General features: G+C 42.4%; 1 protein-coding gene across 5 annotated transcripts in view; it reads right to left on the bottom strand.

Annotated features, from left to right (window-relative positions):
* Positions 1 to 740: 740 nt before the first annotated feature.
* Positions 741 to 17,175, bottom strand: part of VRK1 (VRK serine/threonine kinase 1) — a 78,358-nt gene continuing 61,923 nt past the window's right edge. For 2 of the 5 annotated variants that reach the window (XM_040478192.1, XM_040478196.1), the window contains 3 exons: positions 6,239 to 6,326; positions 4,711 to 4,779; positions 741 to 1,184 (listed from right to left, as the gene is read on the bottom strand). In XM_040478192.1, coding sequence (XP_040334126.1) covers positions 1,153 to 1,184; positions 4,711 to 4,779; positions 6,239 to 6,326 — 189 coding nt within the window. In that variant the 3' untranslated portion in view covers positions 741 to 1,152. The remainder of the gene's footprint in view (positions 1,185 to 4,710; positions 4,780 to 6,238; positions 6,327 to 17,175) is intronic. The other 3 variants (XM_040478193.1, XM_040478194.1, XM_040478195.1) reach the window with 3 other exon arrangements.

The raw sequence follows: 17,175 nt of genomic DNA, 5'->3' as shown, positions 1-17,175 counted from the left end.
TAGTATTTTCTTCAAATCAACTCACTTTTTTAAAAACAAAAATACCTACTTTAGGCTGGTTTGTCCTAAGCAATAGAGAAATCACCAGTTTAATGTGCCATACTTACGTTCTGAATACACAGTAAAATAAATGTTTAATGCTTAAATATTTAAATAAAAGTTATGTGTATACAGCATCTAAAAATACTGGATGCACCATTAAGTGGTGAGGTGTACCACTCTTTAGAAAATACAGTCTAATTCCAAGTTCTGCAACAAAGCAAACTCTGAAATTGTTCATAAATGTTTAAGTCCCAAGCTTTTATTGCCAAGGCAACTACAAAAGGTCCAAATCTTAAAATTTCTGATCACCGCAACTCTCAACGCTTGGTTTACTGCACAGACATTATTTGCCACAAAAAAGACACTGACAAGAAAGATGGTCTCCTGTGAATGAATAAGCTTGCTTTGTCTGTTTGTCTGTTTGTTTCACAGGATTTCCTTAAAAGAAGCCAGGCGATAGATCTGATCATGCCCCCAACCTGCCAATCTGTCACCTGTTTTCTTCTCGTGCACCTTGCGTGCTGACTTGGTTGTCATGGAATCTAACTTTCAAATGTTTGTGTTTTATCTCACAGGCCTACTTACTACCCCACCTTTGCTTTCATAACCCTTTCCCTTCTTTGGTCCTCTTGTTTCGTACAGCAGGTGCTCAATAAATGCCCGCGGAACTGAACAAAATCAATACAATCCAAATCTTGCGGCCACGACAAACGGTGTATTTGTTATCACGCAAAGAGACTTTTATTTTAAGGCTGTTACTTCCTTCAAGGTAAGGACTTTGCCTAAGCACACTTACACACTCTGGGCAACGTACACGGATTTGAAAAGTACACAGCACGGGAGTTTTTCTCCTCTCTACTCCAGAACCTCAAACACACACAGCCTGGGAGAGCTCCAAGAGTATAACCTAAAGATTTTAAATTTTATAAATTGGCCTTTAATAAATTGTACAAAGCATTTAATAAAAAAGTTCATATTTTTCAAAGACATAGGTACTTCATGGTTAGCCCTACCCTAAAAGACTCCCATGAAAATGAAACGTTGAAAATAGAAAAAGAGGAGAAAGCCAAACGAAAGGAAGAAAAGAAAATTCAGCTGACAGCATTTGATTTACTTCTGGACTCTCTTCCTGGCTTTCGAACCTTGAAGACAAAAAACAAAGAAATTCAAATCATTAACTTACCAAACCTAAACATCAGAAATACATGCATTTTTATATACTTTTCCATATTTAAAAATCTAATTGACTATGATGATCTGTGGAGATGAAAGTCATACACAAAGGTACTGGTTAGTAGCCTGAAAATCTTAGGAAATTGTGTCCATTTTTTAATACTTGAAAAGATACGCCGACATCTTCCAGTACATTAGAACTCTCCCACTGGTAAAACATATCCAATCTACAAGGGCCCTGAAATATTTCTCCCCCAAATTTTTATTGTGCAATTTAAAATACAGTAACTGCTAATGTAAGCTATAAGCAACAAGACAGGCATTCATTTCTTGGCAACGATGAACTAACGCATATTGTGAAAAGCAAAGAGTAAAACGATAAAATGTGTTGCCCTGTAAAGCCTGCTACCTACATACTCTGTGGGCAGGAGAGGCCTGGGCCATTCCAAAACCCGAAGGCTTTTCCACCAGGAATGAAATCGATCCCAACTGAGCAGCCTTCTAAAGAAGCCTCAGGCCTGACACCGGTCTAAGTACCTCATGACAGTTCCTACCCATCTACTCCTGAGCTGGGATAAATCGGTGATTCTTTACCGGAGGCAGAATTCTTTGCGGCAATCCACCTCACTGAGGAGACTCGGTTCCCACCTAGCACCCCCACTCCAGCTCCAAGGAGAGCACAGCAGTGGGAAGGATGCATCTAAACCTGATCCCGGCTGCCTAGTGCCCGGCAAACCAAGTGCCTTCCCACTGGCTCGCGCCTCCCTCTGCCAGGAAACGAGCAGCGGCACCGGCTGAGGGGCGGCGGGTCGCCCATAATTAATCAATGAATGCAGTCAGCAACAGATCAATAACTTCTTTTCTGAAACGTACAAAACACCCTTTGAATCGAGGACAAGGTATTTACCACACGTCTTCTATTAAACAATTTCTAAAGGTTTTTTGTTCAGTTACTTATGCGGAAGATCCGTTTAAAGATCAGTGTTTTTTCACTTTTCCAAGTGCCAGTTTTTATTTAATCGCCATACACTCCAATTAGAGCAAACTTCAAATTTACGTATCTTTTTTTCTTTTCCTGCCACTGTTAATACTTAGACTATATGGCTGGCTTAAACTTGTAAGCTTTTTCTTCAACTTTTCTGGTATATAAAAACTATCCCACGGTAGATTTTTCATTTTTTATTCAAGAATTTTGAGATTAATTTTGCACAGAAACGAAGACTGTTGTGACAGGGAGACGCTGGCATAATGGGACATCACAAAGGCAAGGTCAATAACCAGTACTGTAGTACATCTACTTTTCAAGAAATTTTGGAATCTATCGTCATGTTACAGAGGACACTTAACAATAGTTATTACGATGTTCAAGGAGTATTATTCTATTTAACATCCTAATTTGTCACCTGACTCTTAAATACCACTGCTGCGGATTCCCTTCAATGTAGATTTAAAATTTTCCACTGCAACTAGAAACACTACCACCACCTGGAATTTGTTACATAATCAGGATTCTGCAACATGGCGTCTTTGCTGCATGTATCAATTCAGTATTTTCCCTAACAATCAATTCTGATTGTGGCAGAAACAGTATTTTTCCTCTCCTCATCTCTTTTAAAAATATACCCATTTCCATAATATATTCCCACTGGTAAAAAGGTCCAGCTGTAAGACTAATGCATAAAATTTAATATGTGGAAAATGAAAAAATACAAGTTTGGGTACTCTTCTATGATTTTATTAATGCAGAAGTAAGAAACAAGTGGGGGGCTTCTTTGCCTTAAAATATCCCCCCCCCCCCTTTTTTTTAACTCTATCACAGATACTCGAGAGGTAAACATAAATCCTGCTTGCCTCGGCTTCGTCAAGACTGGACTAAAACTCGAGGCACTTCACAAATACTACTAACAAGAGAAGAGACTGTGGAGTACTGTCCTTTCATGAACGGGAGGGACAAAGCACAGCAGCCATAAATATCATGGCTACATTAACTAATTTTTAGTACAATTCTGAAACACTGGCATGGTTTTGAAATGCCAGAATACGCATGGCTTTTTAAGGCTTATCATTTTGTGGGGGGAAAAATTACTTGCAGCAAATAACCAAATTTTCTCAATTGGTAAAAATTATGCCTTGCATAAAAATAAAAGGATTAGAGGCCTCTGTTCTTCTTGAAAACCACCCCATCACCCCCTCTCTTTCTTTGAGAAAACCCACACAATACACATTTTGAAAGCTTTCAGAATGTGTTCTTACACAATAGACCCCCAACTAGTCAAAATGAGTTTAGGTGTATCAAGAAAATTATACACGTTTTTAAAACGGTCTAAATAGATATTAAAGGAAAGTTGCTCCCACTCTGCCAGGCACAGTATCCTGAAAGATCGCACAGTGAGAGAAATCTCTTACCATATTGTAAACCATAAACTGTGTTTGAAAATAAAATTGTTAATGAAGAAACTGACATTTCTAAAGCTGCTGTTTGAGGTAACCATTCTTGAAACACATTTATGACACAAAATCTTAAAAGCTCTAAAACACAGAAGTCACCGAATTGCATTATATATTTCTTTAAAACAAAATCCAAACATAATAATGTGCCTCCTTCTTCAAGTTACTTTAAAATGATGAAATATAAATATATATTTTCATGAACGCTTGGCTTTTTTTTTTTTTTTTTTGCCAGAAGCAATAACATTTTACCATCTCAGGTAATATTTCTCTCATTTGTGAATATTTAGACAGTAAAATACCTTACCTACCCCTATACTTTCGGGGAAAAGATGAATTGCAATGAGAAGCGAAAGAGCATTTAAGCATTAAGCTTAAGCATTAAGCAATGCAGAGTTTATAGGAATAAAGGAGAATCTGATTATTCTTTATCTCTTTTTTTTTTAAATCAAAACAAAAAAATCTGGATTGTTCTCCTTAAATTTGCAATGGGGTCCACATTCTTCTAAGGACTTTAAATCAAAAATTTTACGGGGCGCCTGGGTGGCGCAGTCGGTTAAGCGTCCGACTTCAGCCAGGTCACGATCTCGCAGTCCGTGAGTTCGAGCCCCGCGTCGGGCTCTGGGCTGATGGCTCAGAGCCTGGAGCCTGTTTCCGATTCTGTGTCTCCCTCTCTCTCTCTGCCCCTCCCCCGTTCATGCTCTGTCTCTCTCTGTCCCAAAAATAAATAAACGTTGAAAAAAAAATTTTTAAATCAAAAATTTTAGGTATAAAAAACATTGTTCCCGGGTACAGGCGAATTTAAAATCACTTCTGTATCTCATTAAGCCACGTTCAGGTCACGAACAACCCGCAGGCAGTCAAGAGGGGCCCGAGTCTTCTCCACGCACAACTGAGTCCGCTTTGGTCTAAACGGGCACCAACCTTACTGTTGACAGTGTAGGCCCTTTGCTCAGCTCATATTGCCCGTTTTGAAATTTAAGGGATTTTTGTTTAGAATATTGTTCTATCTTTATAAATGCTGCTCAATCTCCCCCCCCCACTCACTGTCATGGCTGCTGCTAGTCTCTGGCTGAGACAGGCTTCCACGCACAGCTCCTCGGGGTTCCTCACCTCCTAATAAAACACGGACAAGGGGCGCCTGGGTGGCTCAGTCGGTTAAGCGTCCGACTTCGGCTCGGGTCATGATCTCGTGGTCCGTGAGTTCGAGCCCCGCGTCGGGCTCTGTGCTGACAGCTCAGAGCCTGGAGCGTGTTTCGGATTCTGTGTCTCCCTCTCTCTCTGCCCCTCCCCTATTCACACTCTGTCTCTCTCTGTCTCAAAAATAAATAAACATTAAAAAAAAAAAATTAAAAAAAAAACAAAAACATGGACAAGACGGGAGGTGGGGAGGGTGGAAATGAGGAAATGGAAGTGGCTGCAGAAAAGAGAGAGGAACTTCTTCAAAACCTTTAGCCTCCAGGGTGAGGTTCTGTCCTCCCTCTCTGGATGCCCCCAGTATTCTCTGGGGTAAATTCAGATAAACCTAAGGACGTGCGCTTAATAAATACTACATAATAAAGACTATGTTAACAGAATCGGAGCGAAAAGGATTCTCTTTGAAGGTCGAGTGTTTGCCGTCCACGAACATACACAGGTGACACTCTCAAAGGAAAGGTAGGACACATCCCTGGCTGGACTCGATAGGCCACTTGTGCTTTAACACAACTTTCACCAAAAAAAAAAAAAAAAAAAAAAAAAAAAAAAAACGCCTTTATTAGAAATCCAGAAACGTTGTTTCAGGACCAACAAAAGGCAGAGAGATAGAAGTCTGGAAAAAGAAAAAATGGTACCACTCCAGCACTGAATTTCTTCACCGAGTCCAACAAATCCCCTCTTGTGAAACCTGGACCAGGTGCCCCTTTTCCTGAGCCACCCACAGGTGCGCCGTTTTCGAAGCCAACCACACCGCAGCCGGCCCTTGCTGCGCCCTTTGCAGGCGCCACCTTCCTAACGCCAGCGCTGGCACCGCCCCGCACTGCGGGAGCCTTCGGCACCAGCCTACAAGCCCCCTCGGAAATGATTGTAGACTTTGCTTTTTGCTTCAAGAGCTTTGAAAGGTGACGACCCGAGGCTCTAACTCCTTGCGTCCCAACTTGTCCAGAGAAACGAGGAGTTGGCACACTTTGCTGGGAGCACTCGGACGGCTCAGGCAAGTGGGGCTTGGCAGCTGCAGTAAGCCCAGGAACTCCTCGCCCGGTCCGGACAGTCCGCTCACCCCGTTCCGTAGATCAATGTGCGGAAATGGAAGAGAGAGTTCTGGCTCCGGCACTTGAATGCTCCGTGTCGTGGGCTCCCTAGATGCAAAATGAGAGCACCTCCCGCCCCAACTTCATGATCACGATGGACAGCAAATAATACGGTGTATGTACAGAGGACACTGTGACCACACTCTACAAACACGAGCTCTTCTTGCACAGTATTTTATTAGACAACCAAAATGTTACGACCGTAAGTGAACCTCTTATTGAGTGGAAGGAAATGAAATCTGTGTTTACATAAGGAGAAAGCTAACAGGCAAGACTGTTCAACTTACGGGTTTGTGTGGCCTCTTCTGTCTGTGTATCTGAGCATTCCATATCTTCAACACTGGATTCTGTGCTCTCGATTCCTTTCTTTCGCTTCTTACGTGTAAAGATTTTTTAAGAGAGAGAGAGAGAAAGAGAGATGTGGTCTGACGGTCAAAGAAGCAAACACACGAACCTACCATAAAACCACCATATATGCGAATCTATCCAGGTGTGGGCGTATCAAAACAAGCAGAAGACCGTTCACAATGTCAGGGTGGTGGCCGCCCCTAAGGGAAGGGGCTGGGGATGGCAGCCAGTGGGATGAAGACAATCTTCAAGGATACACTTAGTCTAAATGTGAGCTGATTTGTTACCGCCACCTCTAATTTTCTATGCTTCTTCAGAATCATTTACCACTGAAAGCCTCACCATCGGGATGGATCATACAGAAACTCTCTCCTAAAGCAAAGCGTTTAACAAAACGGTATCACCACTCAGGCCAACGATACTTATTCTCCCCGTTTCACAGTGTGTGTTGTGTCTGCGGTGGGGGAGCGGGGGGGTAATCTCTCTACCTGATCAGTGGGAAAATCCACACCTTGTCCATATAGTATGGATCACTGGTTATATCCTACAAATCGGTGGTAAAAGTCTACTTTAATGACAAACTTCCAGTAAATGTATTCTTTTGGCACACTTTTTATTAAAAGGTTAGGAGGGCATAAACCTACCTGTAAAGGAGGAGTCTGAAGAGGAAGTACACGGCTCTCCTAAAACCTCAAAAGCAGGTTGGCTTTTCTACCCTTCCCTCGGGCCTTTCCAACTTTCTATTTATTTTTCTAGTTGAGGGTTACTTAAAAGTTAAGGCTCGTATTCTGCCACCGGCCCGTCTTCCCAAGTGTTCATTCAATTTCTTTTTATTATTTTCGATCACTTTTCTAACTAGTTCAGTCCTGTGTGAAGTTTTTAAATTACTCAACACGTCTACAAATGGAAGACCCTAGTAATAACTTTACAACTTTGTATTTCTCGTGTACCTTTATCCCAATTTAAATGTGTTAAAATCCAAATGACTACTCAAAGCTTCCCTCGGTTGCCTGGATTTCATTTAGGAAATCCTCTCATTTGTCCCCGATTTCAGATTCACAACGCGTCGGAACGTCCTGGCTTGTCTTTTGCAACAATTCACGTGAAGTTAAACTTCACCTGGGCATTTCCCTTGCCGCAGGCCATTCTGCACTCTGCTCTCTCGCCTGATGGCAACCGCGGGTTCCGTTCCACAGAGAACGACACGGGAAAAGCTCGACTCGACTCAAACTACATTATCTTAAAACCCCCGAATGGTCAGAACTGTTATTACGCACGTATTACGAACAATCCCACTGTTTCAAAATATTCTTGAGGTGGCCGTGGAAAGATCGGGACTCACATATACCCACCACGTTCCTAAAGCAAACGCTTCACGTGCACAAAAAGAACCTGACGGCACCTTAAGAAACTTGAAAAGGCGTTCATTTAGCAGATCTGTATAGGGAGGTATTGCCTCTCAAAAATAGCTGTGAGAGTGGCTGTAACTTCATATAACTGATGAGAGAAGGGGAGAGTGCCTTACATCTTTCTTTCCCAAAGTGTTGCTTCATGATTACCATCTAAACCCTGCTGGGCTGAACAGATTGGTTCGATAATTACATACAATAACTGCAGTGGGCAGGTAACCCTCAGCTGGCACAGGGCAGCTCCCCTGTGAGAACTTCCATATGCAAACTGCACTGATGGAGTGCATTAGGTACATCTTTCCTGCCGGTGCACAGGCCTGATTAACGCCAGCCAAGACTCCAAGGTTAGCATGTCAGCAGATTTGTGATGCATTAGGCAGGAATAAACACAGACACTTTTGTTCGTTCGGACCAAAATTAAGGAAGAATATTTCACTACTATATTGCTTTCCATATGGGAAAGAATGCATTTTCCGATCTTGAGGGGGCAGTTTTTTAAGTGCTCATTACAAAGGGGGCTATCCAATACATTCTAAAGAACCTAGTGTGTTCATCTTGTTTTCAAGCTTATTTAATAAAAAAAAAAAAAAAAAAAAAAAAAAAAAGAGCTTCCTTACTCTCCATGCAGGTAAATGACACAGGAATGAAAATCAGCCAGTATTCAAGCAAAAACAAACCACCCGTGTTGTAAGCATCATGCAGTAGGTAGAACACTGAATCTCCGGTGCGTATCTCCAGCCCAACTTTTCTGAGAACGTATTTAGTTTTGACAGAAAGGGCCAATGGTCTACAGGAAAAGACCAATTTAAAAAAACAAAACACAAACAAACAAACAAAAACCCTTCCAGTTTAATAGCATGTAAGTTAGTGTGTTATTTCTACAAGACTACGAGTAAAATTCCAAACAATTCGCTGGCAGCTTCTTTCTCCCGACTGTCTCCAAATGCTTCATTTCATTATTTGTCAACATCCTGGGCTTCAGATAGTGTGTATTTTGGTTCTCTTTGAACAGAAAACGGCTTCACAAAGGCACCACACTAATCTCTGATTCTGTCATATTCCACACCAGGTCCCACAAAGTGCCTTTGCATTTATAAACGAAATCAAAATATTGTACGACACACAAGAATAACTTATAAACTCAGAACAGAGTTTTCTTTTAATTCAGCACAGCTAAAATATCTGCAGAAAATTAGGTTTATTTCAAAGGGCATTAGCGTATGTGTTACACATTGTATTTTTGAAGTGTTCAGATATGCTAGGCTAAAATTTAGTTAATTAGCAGCTTCTCACTTCCAGCTTAGAAACAGGGAGACAAATCAGCTAGATGCATTTGGACTGATAATTTACTAATAGTCTAAACACTGACTAGAGACCAGTCAGAGACTTAAAGCTGTTTTAACGGGGCAAAGAATTAAAATCTTCTGAGGCAAAAACCAAAGACCTGTTCATTCTCTGCTTCCCAGGTCAGAGACCAAAAGATCACCTCTAGACCCTTTCAGCAGCCTCTGGGAAAAGCCAATCAGATGTCTGGCTATGGCAAAGGAGAGGAGGTGCCAGGCCTGTGGCTGGTTTTTCCTCCTCATTACAAAAATCACACATGTTTATTACAGAGACTTAGCATATACAGCCTTTGGAACCGTGCATGTGTCAATGAACAAAGAATTCTAAATACAAACAGGTGACTGTACTAATCAGTCCATCTTACTTTGTTCATTTGGTTAAGGCCACCTAAAGCCACCATGCGGATAGACACAGTTTATAAATTACTCCTCCATACGTTAACAGCAACCAGAAAAACAGGCTGTTACTCAACAGTAACTAAAAAAGATCGAATGGATCTTCTGCGAAGGTGAAGCAGACGCGACTGGGGGCTTCAGTTAAAATTCACGATGCAGACAAAACACTGAGGCTGGGGAGGGCACAAGGCCAAGGGAACTGTGGGGTGTTTCCCAGCTGGGGGTGGGGAAAGACCAGAACTCGGAGCTCTTTGTTTTTACAGGGTTTCCATCTCGGAGCTGTGCCGCCCCGCTCACCCTGGGCAGGAGGCGGCAACTCCCGGTTGCTTTGTCTCCACACTGACGTGTCCCTTCCTAAAGGGGTCAAGCCCACGGAGCGGTGCGCCTGGCGAAGCCCAGCGCTCTTCACCTGCGCGCTCTCGGTGAGCCCCGCGTGGCACTGTACGTGGACAGATGTGCGGGTCTGCACCTGTCCGGCAACCGTCCACCTAGCGCTGTGACGATAAAGAGCTGACTTCCTATCGTACTCCAAACCCTTTGCAAACTGTGTCACGTTGAAGTGGACATCAAGCAAATACAGATGTATTTTGAGGAAAAGCAGGAAAAGGTCAGATGTAATTGGAAAAAGAAGAAATGAAAAGAAAAGAAGTGGGTCAGGAAGCGAGTAAGGGACTGAAAAAGAGGGGCAGATTCATTTGAAGAATAATCTAAAGCTATTCTGCTAGAATGCATTAAAGTGATTTATTGTTTTAAAAGAGTTCCAGTGATGAAGGCTGTCACAAGAATCGCGAACGTCACCATTTCCTTCTGCAGTAACTCCGGCCTCCGTGTTACTGGGGGCGGAGAACCCACCACACATCGACTGAGCACCTACTGTGTGCCTGCAACTGTTAACAGGCTTTGCTCTCAGGTTGAAAAAGACATGCTAACAAACAGATGAAAGCAAAAGACTAATTTCGGCTTTTAGAAAACCATTAAGCACACGCAAGTGAAATTTCTAAAACCGTACGTATGGAAGACCTATCAAATCACTGTAGGTCTGTAAGTTGTCTCAAGTCCAACGTGACCTCCCGCGCGCGGAATGCCATTCTATGAAGGAGCAATCCGTACATAAATGGGACACGTGCACTGCAGCAGGATCCTCACACAGAGAGTCGTGACACCGCGGCGATGCTTTCCAGGAAGCAACTTTACTTGTGCTGGCCCCGCTCGGGTGGGTTCGTACCTGAAGAACTGAGCCCCGAGCGCCACGAGGTGTAGATTTTCACACACTTCCACTTTTTTGTCTCTCACACACAGCAACACACAAACATGCAGTCTGATGGGGCGGTCTCACGTTACAAGGTCGTGAGGGATGTTGTCACGTACGCGTATAGCCAGGATGCCTTGAGGTTTTTGTTTTCGGGGTTTTTTTCCCCCTCTCCTTAGGGAGGGGGCCCTACCACAACATGACTTCATTTTATTTGTTGTTGTTATTTGCTTCCATTTACGTGTCCCGTCTCCATGTTTAGTTATCTACTCTGGACGCAGGAAGAGGAAGTACAACTCCAGCAAATTTTGCTGATTTTAACAGGTCTGGGGGACTGGGTTCAACAAAAGAAAATGTTTCAATATAGGATTTCCCATGAGGAATGAAGGATTCCCTGTTATCAGCTGAAAATGAACTAATGGCACACAGTGTACAGAAACAAACAAAAAACCAAAAACTAAAATCTCCTGTGACCATAACATGGGAGACGGTCTGCAAGGAGCTGAGAGCGAAACATGCTTGGTTTACTCTTGTGGGGGGAGGACACAGATTCGGGTTATCTTGAAACGTTCACACACACACACACACACACACACACACACACACACACACACGTTAAAAATAGATGTTTTAGGGGCGCCTGGGTGGCGCAGTCGGTTAAGCGTCCGACTTCAGCCAGGTCACGATCTCGCGGTCCGTGAGTTCGAGCCCCGCATCGGGCTCTGGGCTGATGGCTCAGAGCCTGGAGCCTGTTTCCGATTCTGTGTCTCCCTCTCTCTCTGCCCCTCCCCCGTTCATGCTCTGTCTCTCTCTGTCTCAAAAATAAAAATAAACGTTGAAAAAAAAAATTAAAAAAAAAAAAATAGATGTTTTAAACACATAAGTGTTTAAAAATAAGGGGGGGGAGGGATATTTGACGGACAATATTTCAACCTCCTTCCACCCAAACTCTAAAGAAATGAACACAAAGGACAGTTAAGAACTATTTCAGCAGCGGACAGTGACAGTGCCTCACACCATAACCTTTGGGAAGTGGTGGCCAAGAACAGTCAGACACTTCTAGAAAGCAACATGAGGCTCCTACCCAACGCTGAACCACACTGGAGAAAGATCACGAGAGAACACCATTCAGGAATCTTTTGACACTGACGTCCAATTTACAAAATATAAATAGGAAGCCTGGAAAGGAAGACTCGAACAGCCCCTGAAAGAGACCTTCCCTACTCCCACAGTGCCTCATCAAAAGCTGGACACGCAAGTCTGTTTCTCCCCTGGCTGAGAAGAAGCCTGGAGAAAGAGGGCACAGCAAGCACAGTCATTCAGGACTAATTACTTTCAACAATAAACATGATTTACCAAAACAGATGACTAAAGAGAAAACAAGTAAATGAGAGCAAAAGCCATGGAGAAGAACCCCCAATGAGGTTTCTCTCACTGTGAATTTAGATTTTACCAAATGTTTGCCTCTTCTGGCTAGGAAGAGAATGGAACAACTACTGAGGACAGATGATTTGGCCCACTGTACCAGCTAAGCTCGGCTCTCCAGGTCCCCCCCAAGGATGAGCCGCAGGCAGAGAAAGTCCCTTTACAATACAGGGTATACCATATTCATGGAACAGAAAGGAATATTGTGAAGATGTCAATTGTTCCCAAAGTGATATGGTCAACGCATTCTCAATCAAAATCCCAGAAGCATTTTTGTAGAAATTACTAAATGGATTATAAAATTTATGTAAAGCGAAGGCACCAAGAATAGCTAAGACAAAGAGAAGAACAAAGTTGCAGGGCTTACACCATCAGATACCATTACGAAGCCAGTAGTTCAAACAGTGTGGCCAGGCAAAGATAAGTAGGCCAATGGTATAGAACAGGATCAAAACACAGATGTGCAGACCCAAACACATATGGTTTGAAAGCCTGCTACATGCTGTGGGGACATTATAGTCTTCAATAAATGGTTCAAATCAACGAATAATCCACAGGAGGTAAATAAACATGGACTCATACCACGCACAAAATCAGCTGCTGGTAAATCGTAGACCTAAATGCAAAAGATAAAATTTCTTGACAATGACTGAATATCTTCATGATCTTGGTAGACAAAATGTTCCCAAAACAGAATACAAAAAGTACTAACCATAAACAAAAAGACTGATAAATTAGGCTTCATTAAAATGAAGGACTTCGGCCATCAAGAGATACCATAGTGACAGAATGAAAAGATAAACTACCAATTGTAAAAAACAAACAAACGAACAAACAAAAAATGTGTAATACACAGACTGCATATATACGAAGTAGGCAGGTCTGGCAAATCAAAAGAAAGCTGACAATCACCTCCCCCCCCCCCCCCCCCCGCCACTTTTTCATGGACAAAAGATTTGAAATGCACCTCACAGCAAAAGGACAATGGAGACTGACGGGCATAGGAAAAGGTGTTCCAAATCCATACTCTCAAGGAGATTAAATTAAAACCACAGAGAAATACCAGCACACATCTACCAAAATAGATAAAATTAAATACAAGGCAACAAATAGTGTTGGTGAGTGCTGGTGAGCAGCCTCTCACAGGCTGCTGGTGGGGAGCATCAAGTGGACAGCTGCTGTGGGAAACTGCCTGGCATCAGCACTGAAGCTACACGTTAAGTAAGCCCTCTACCCCGTAACTCCACTATGTATATACCCCGCCGGAAATCAATGTATTGCCTTCCCAAAAGAAGCTAAAAGAATGTTCTTAACCAGCATTCTTGCAAGTGCCAAAAACCGGAAACAGTGCACGCGTCCATCACTAGAAGGGATAAGTGAATTATGATGCAGTCATATAATGCAGCGCTCAGTACACAGTAACGAAAAATAAACGACTCCGGTTGCATGCAACAGCATGGAAATTCAGACATACAATGACATGATCGACACAAAAGGGTACATGTCGTATGGTGCCGTTACTGCGAATTTTCCTTAAAGGGCAAAAGCAATGTATGGTGTTGTAAGTCAAAATACTGGTTACTTTTTTTTTTTTTAATTTGTTAATCTGTATTTATTTTTGAGAGAGAGACAGAGTGCGAGTGGGGGAGGAACAGAGAGAGGGGGAGACACAGAATCCAAAACAGGCTCCAGGCTCCGAGCTGTCAGCACAGACAGAGCCTGACGCGGGGCTCGAACTCATGAACTGTGAGATCGTGACCTGAGCTGAAGTCGGCCGCTCAACCGAATGAGCCACCCAGGTGCCCCCTGGTTACTCTTAATGAAGGAATAATGGCTGAGAGGAAGGCATGAGAGAGGTTTCTGGGGTTCAAGTAATGATCCAGACCTCGATCTGGGGGATGTTTAAATGTATATGTTCACTTTGTAAAGTTCAAATTCCACACTTATTTGTGCCATTTTTCTGTACATACATCACGATCTCACTTAAAAATATAGAACCCAGACAAAACCCAGACAAGTAAGACAAGATTAAACTACAGAGCTCGGGGCGCCTGGGTGGCGCAGTCAGTTAAGCGTCCGACTTCAGCCAGGTCACGATCTCGCGGTCCGTGAGTTCGAGCCCCACGTCAGGCTCTGGGCTGATGGCTCGGAGCCTGGAGCCTGCTTCCGATGCTGTGTCTCCCTCTCTCTCTGCCCCTCCCCTGTTCATGCTCTGTCTTTCTCTGTCCCAAAAATAAATAAACGTTGAAAAAAAAATTTTTTTTTAAAATAAACTACAGAGCTTAAGCAGCTAAGGAAAAGAATCATTAGTCAACACCGAATCCGCTGACCTAGAGAACTGTGGCTAAACCACCAAGTGAAACACAAAGAAATGTATCAACTTCAACAACCTAAATTTATGTAAAGAAAATACACTTTCTACTACGTAGCATGCTCAACCAGCTAGACAGACGTTCACCAAATTCAGAGGGTTTATCTGGGGCGATCTGACTGAAACTACGGGCTACGTGGTATAAATTTAATACTACGTGGGGGGCAGTCACCTCAAGAGACAGGAAGGTGGCCACCAGAGCGGAAAGCCTTTACCCTTACTCAACTCTTTGCACCATGTTCCAGGCTGAGTGCCAGCAGGGATTCATTTCACCATGGTTAATGGTTTTTCAGAGAAACTCTAGAAAGGCCAACTAGCATAATATAACTTAAAAAAAAAAAACTAGAATATATGGGAGTGGAAAGAAGGCTACGTACACGTCATTCACAGGAAACAAGAGTATATACTGTCTGCAAATTGCATGCAGGGCCACATGCTAGGCCTACTCACTGAATCTCCAGGGATGAGACTCAAGAAATTCTGACGAGCAGCCCTGTTGTTGGCTTGGGCAAGCAACTTAATCAAGGCCGTGCAAGAAAACAGCTAGTGAAGGCATTACCTTCCTTTTAACTTGCTGAGTTCCTTCCAGTAAATTAAGCTGTTCTGAACCCAGATGGGACAGGGAGGAATTCTTTAAGGATGGAACCACATGCTATTGGTCTTTATAGCCCCAGGGACCTAGCCTAGACCAGGCGCATAAATTAGACTTTTATATCGCTGAATGTTGGTTTAAGAGAACACAATGAATCCAGTAACTGCTGGAACTACTGCCCGGTTCTCAAGTGTTCAGTTCTAATCAACAAGGAAAATCTTTGGCTGTGTACTTCCTAAAGGTAGAGCGGTACTTAGTTTTTTTCAGCTTCGGCTGTAGGTTATCCCCAAATCCTGTGCTTTAAATAAAACTCTCTGCCTACTGAGGCTAAAAACATTTTCAAGTGGGTAAATTCATACTTCACTCTAGTTTCCAAATGTGCTGCACCACAACCAAGCACGATTATAAAAAAAAGGATAGAGACCTTGCTTCATTCTGCTGCAGATCAATTCTCGTAGGTTTCTGCCATAATGGACAACTCTTGGGAACAGAGAAATATACACTGAATTGATTAAACCTTTCCCTTTCCAAAAGAGACTTGAGTGTCAAAAATACAAAGAACATATACTTTAAAAAAAGTTTTAAGAGATTATGACAAAGGGAAAGGAAAAAAATATATACTAATTACAAGGTTAAACATAATTTCTATGATTGAGCATCATAATTAGCTCTGAGCTTCCTAGTAGCCGGAGCAAAATAATGACATCTTGATTATATACCCTTTGCTAAAAAAGAGATGGACCATTAATTTGTCAAAGGAAAACTTGCCAGTCAGTGCAGCTCTGCCCTTATCTGCTCTAGATGTGGGCTATTTACAATTTATTTGAAGAAAACGTTCTCAGGCTAAAAAAAAAAAAAAAAAAAAAACAGTCTGGACCAACTCTTCCGCGTTACAAAAAAAGACAAAAGGCCAACAAAGTTAACAACTCACCTACAGTAACATGGCTATCAAAGTGTTTCACGATCTCACCTAATCTTAACTGTTAATAACTTCTTTTTAACACAAAGAATAAGCCCTGTGTCAGTCAGCTATGAGGGAAGGAGGGAAAAAGCAGGAAACTAATAGAGTGGGAAATCTAGTAACTCACTTGATACTCATTTTTGCCCTCTAAACGAAGCTTTCTTTCTGCAGATAGGGGTTGGCCCAGAGGGAAATCTCCGGCCTTCTGAACTACCCAAGGACACATGAGGACTGTGACGTCACAGACCCTGGTTCTGCAGAGCTATGAAGTCAGCCAAGCTGCAGAAACCACATTTTCTCCAGCACGGAAGTCCCAGCAATGGCGCCCTGCAGAGTAAGGGGCTGTGGCACTGGACTGGGTCTCACCACAATCGATCTTTAAGTTCCCAATCGGCAAAAATTTAGAAGAAAACACCACAGACGCTGGCTACGAATATTGCCGCACAGAAAGTCTGGCCTTGGCAGGCACGTGCAGAGTCCAAATCTGCCGCCTTACTGAACAATTCCACTCGGGCCGCCATTTTATCCCCTGAACGGCAAAGCCGGACGTGGCTTTCCGCACACTGGCTGACCACAAAAATGGGGAGATGCCATGAAGACAAAACTTCCAAAAGGAAAAGACATGTGTACGTAGATGCAGCGCATAATTTCGGATCCTGTGGCGAGACTACAAAGAGACCTAATGTTTGCCAAAAGCGTCAAATTCAGGATACAATTTCAAAATTCTTATCTCCTTTAGAAGTTAAAAAGAATTACAAAAATCTTTTAAGATGGTGTTCCTTATTTAAACCCTTTTTCTCACAGTTTGGAATAAGAAAGGAATGTACTGGAATTTACAGTCAACGACAGTAAGAACAGGCAACGCTACAAAAAAATATTTTTCTGCTAAAAGTACTTTCCCTTTTCTATTGAAAAGCAGCTAACGCATTTTATTCAATAATTTCAGACTGTAAGGGAAATCACTAAATTAGTCAATAATTTAATTATTAAAAATAACCCAGAAGTTGACGTATACCTGTCAAATCTAAAATTTTTAAGTGATACCAGGAGTGATTTACAGGTCAGCGCAAAAGTTCACCCATCAAGCCCATTGTTAATATCGCTCTCCGAAAAATTAAACCTCCTTATAT

The sequence above is a fragment of the Herpailurus yagouaroundi genome, unplaced genomic scaffold (genome assembly GCF_014898765.1).
Source record: "Herpailurus yagouaroundi ecotype Mexico unplaced genomic scaffold, PumYag 141, whole genome shotgun sequence".
NCBI classification, from domain to species: Eukaryota; Metazoa; Chordata; class Mammalia; order Carnivora; family Felidae; genus Herpailurus; species Herpailurus yagouaroundi.
Note: the sequence above shows the minus strand (reverse complement) of the source record. Positions and strands in the feature narration are given on the sequence as shown.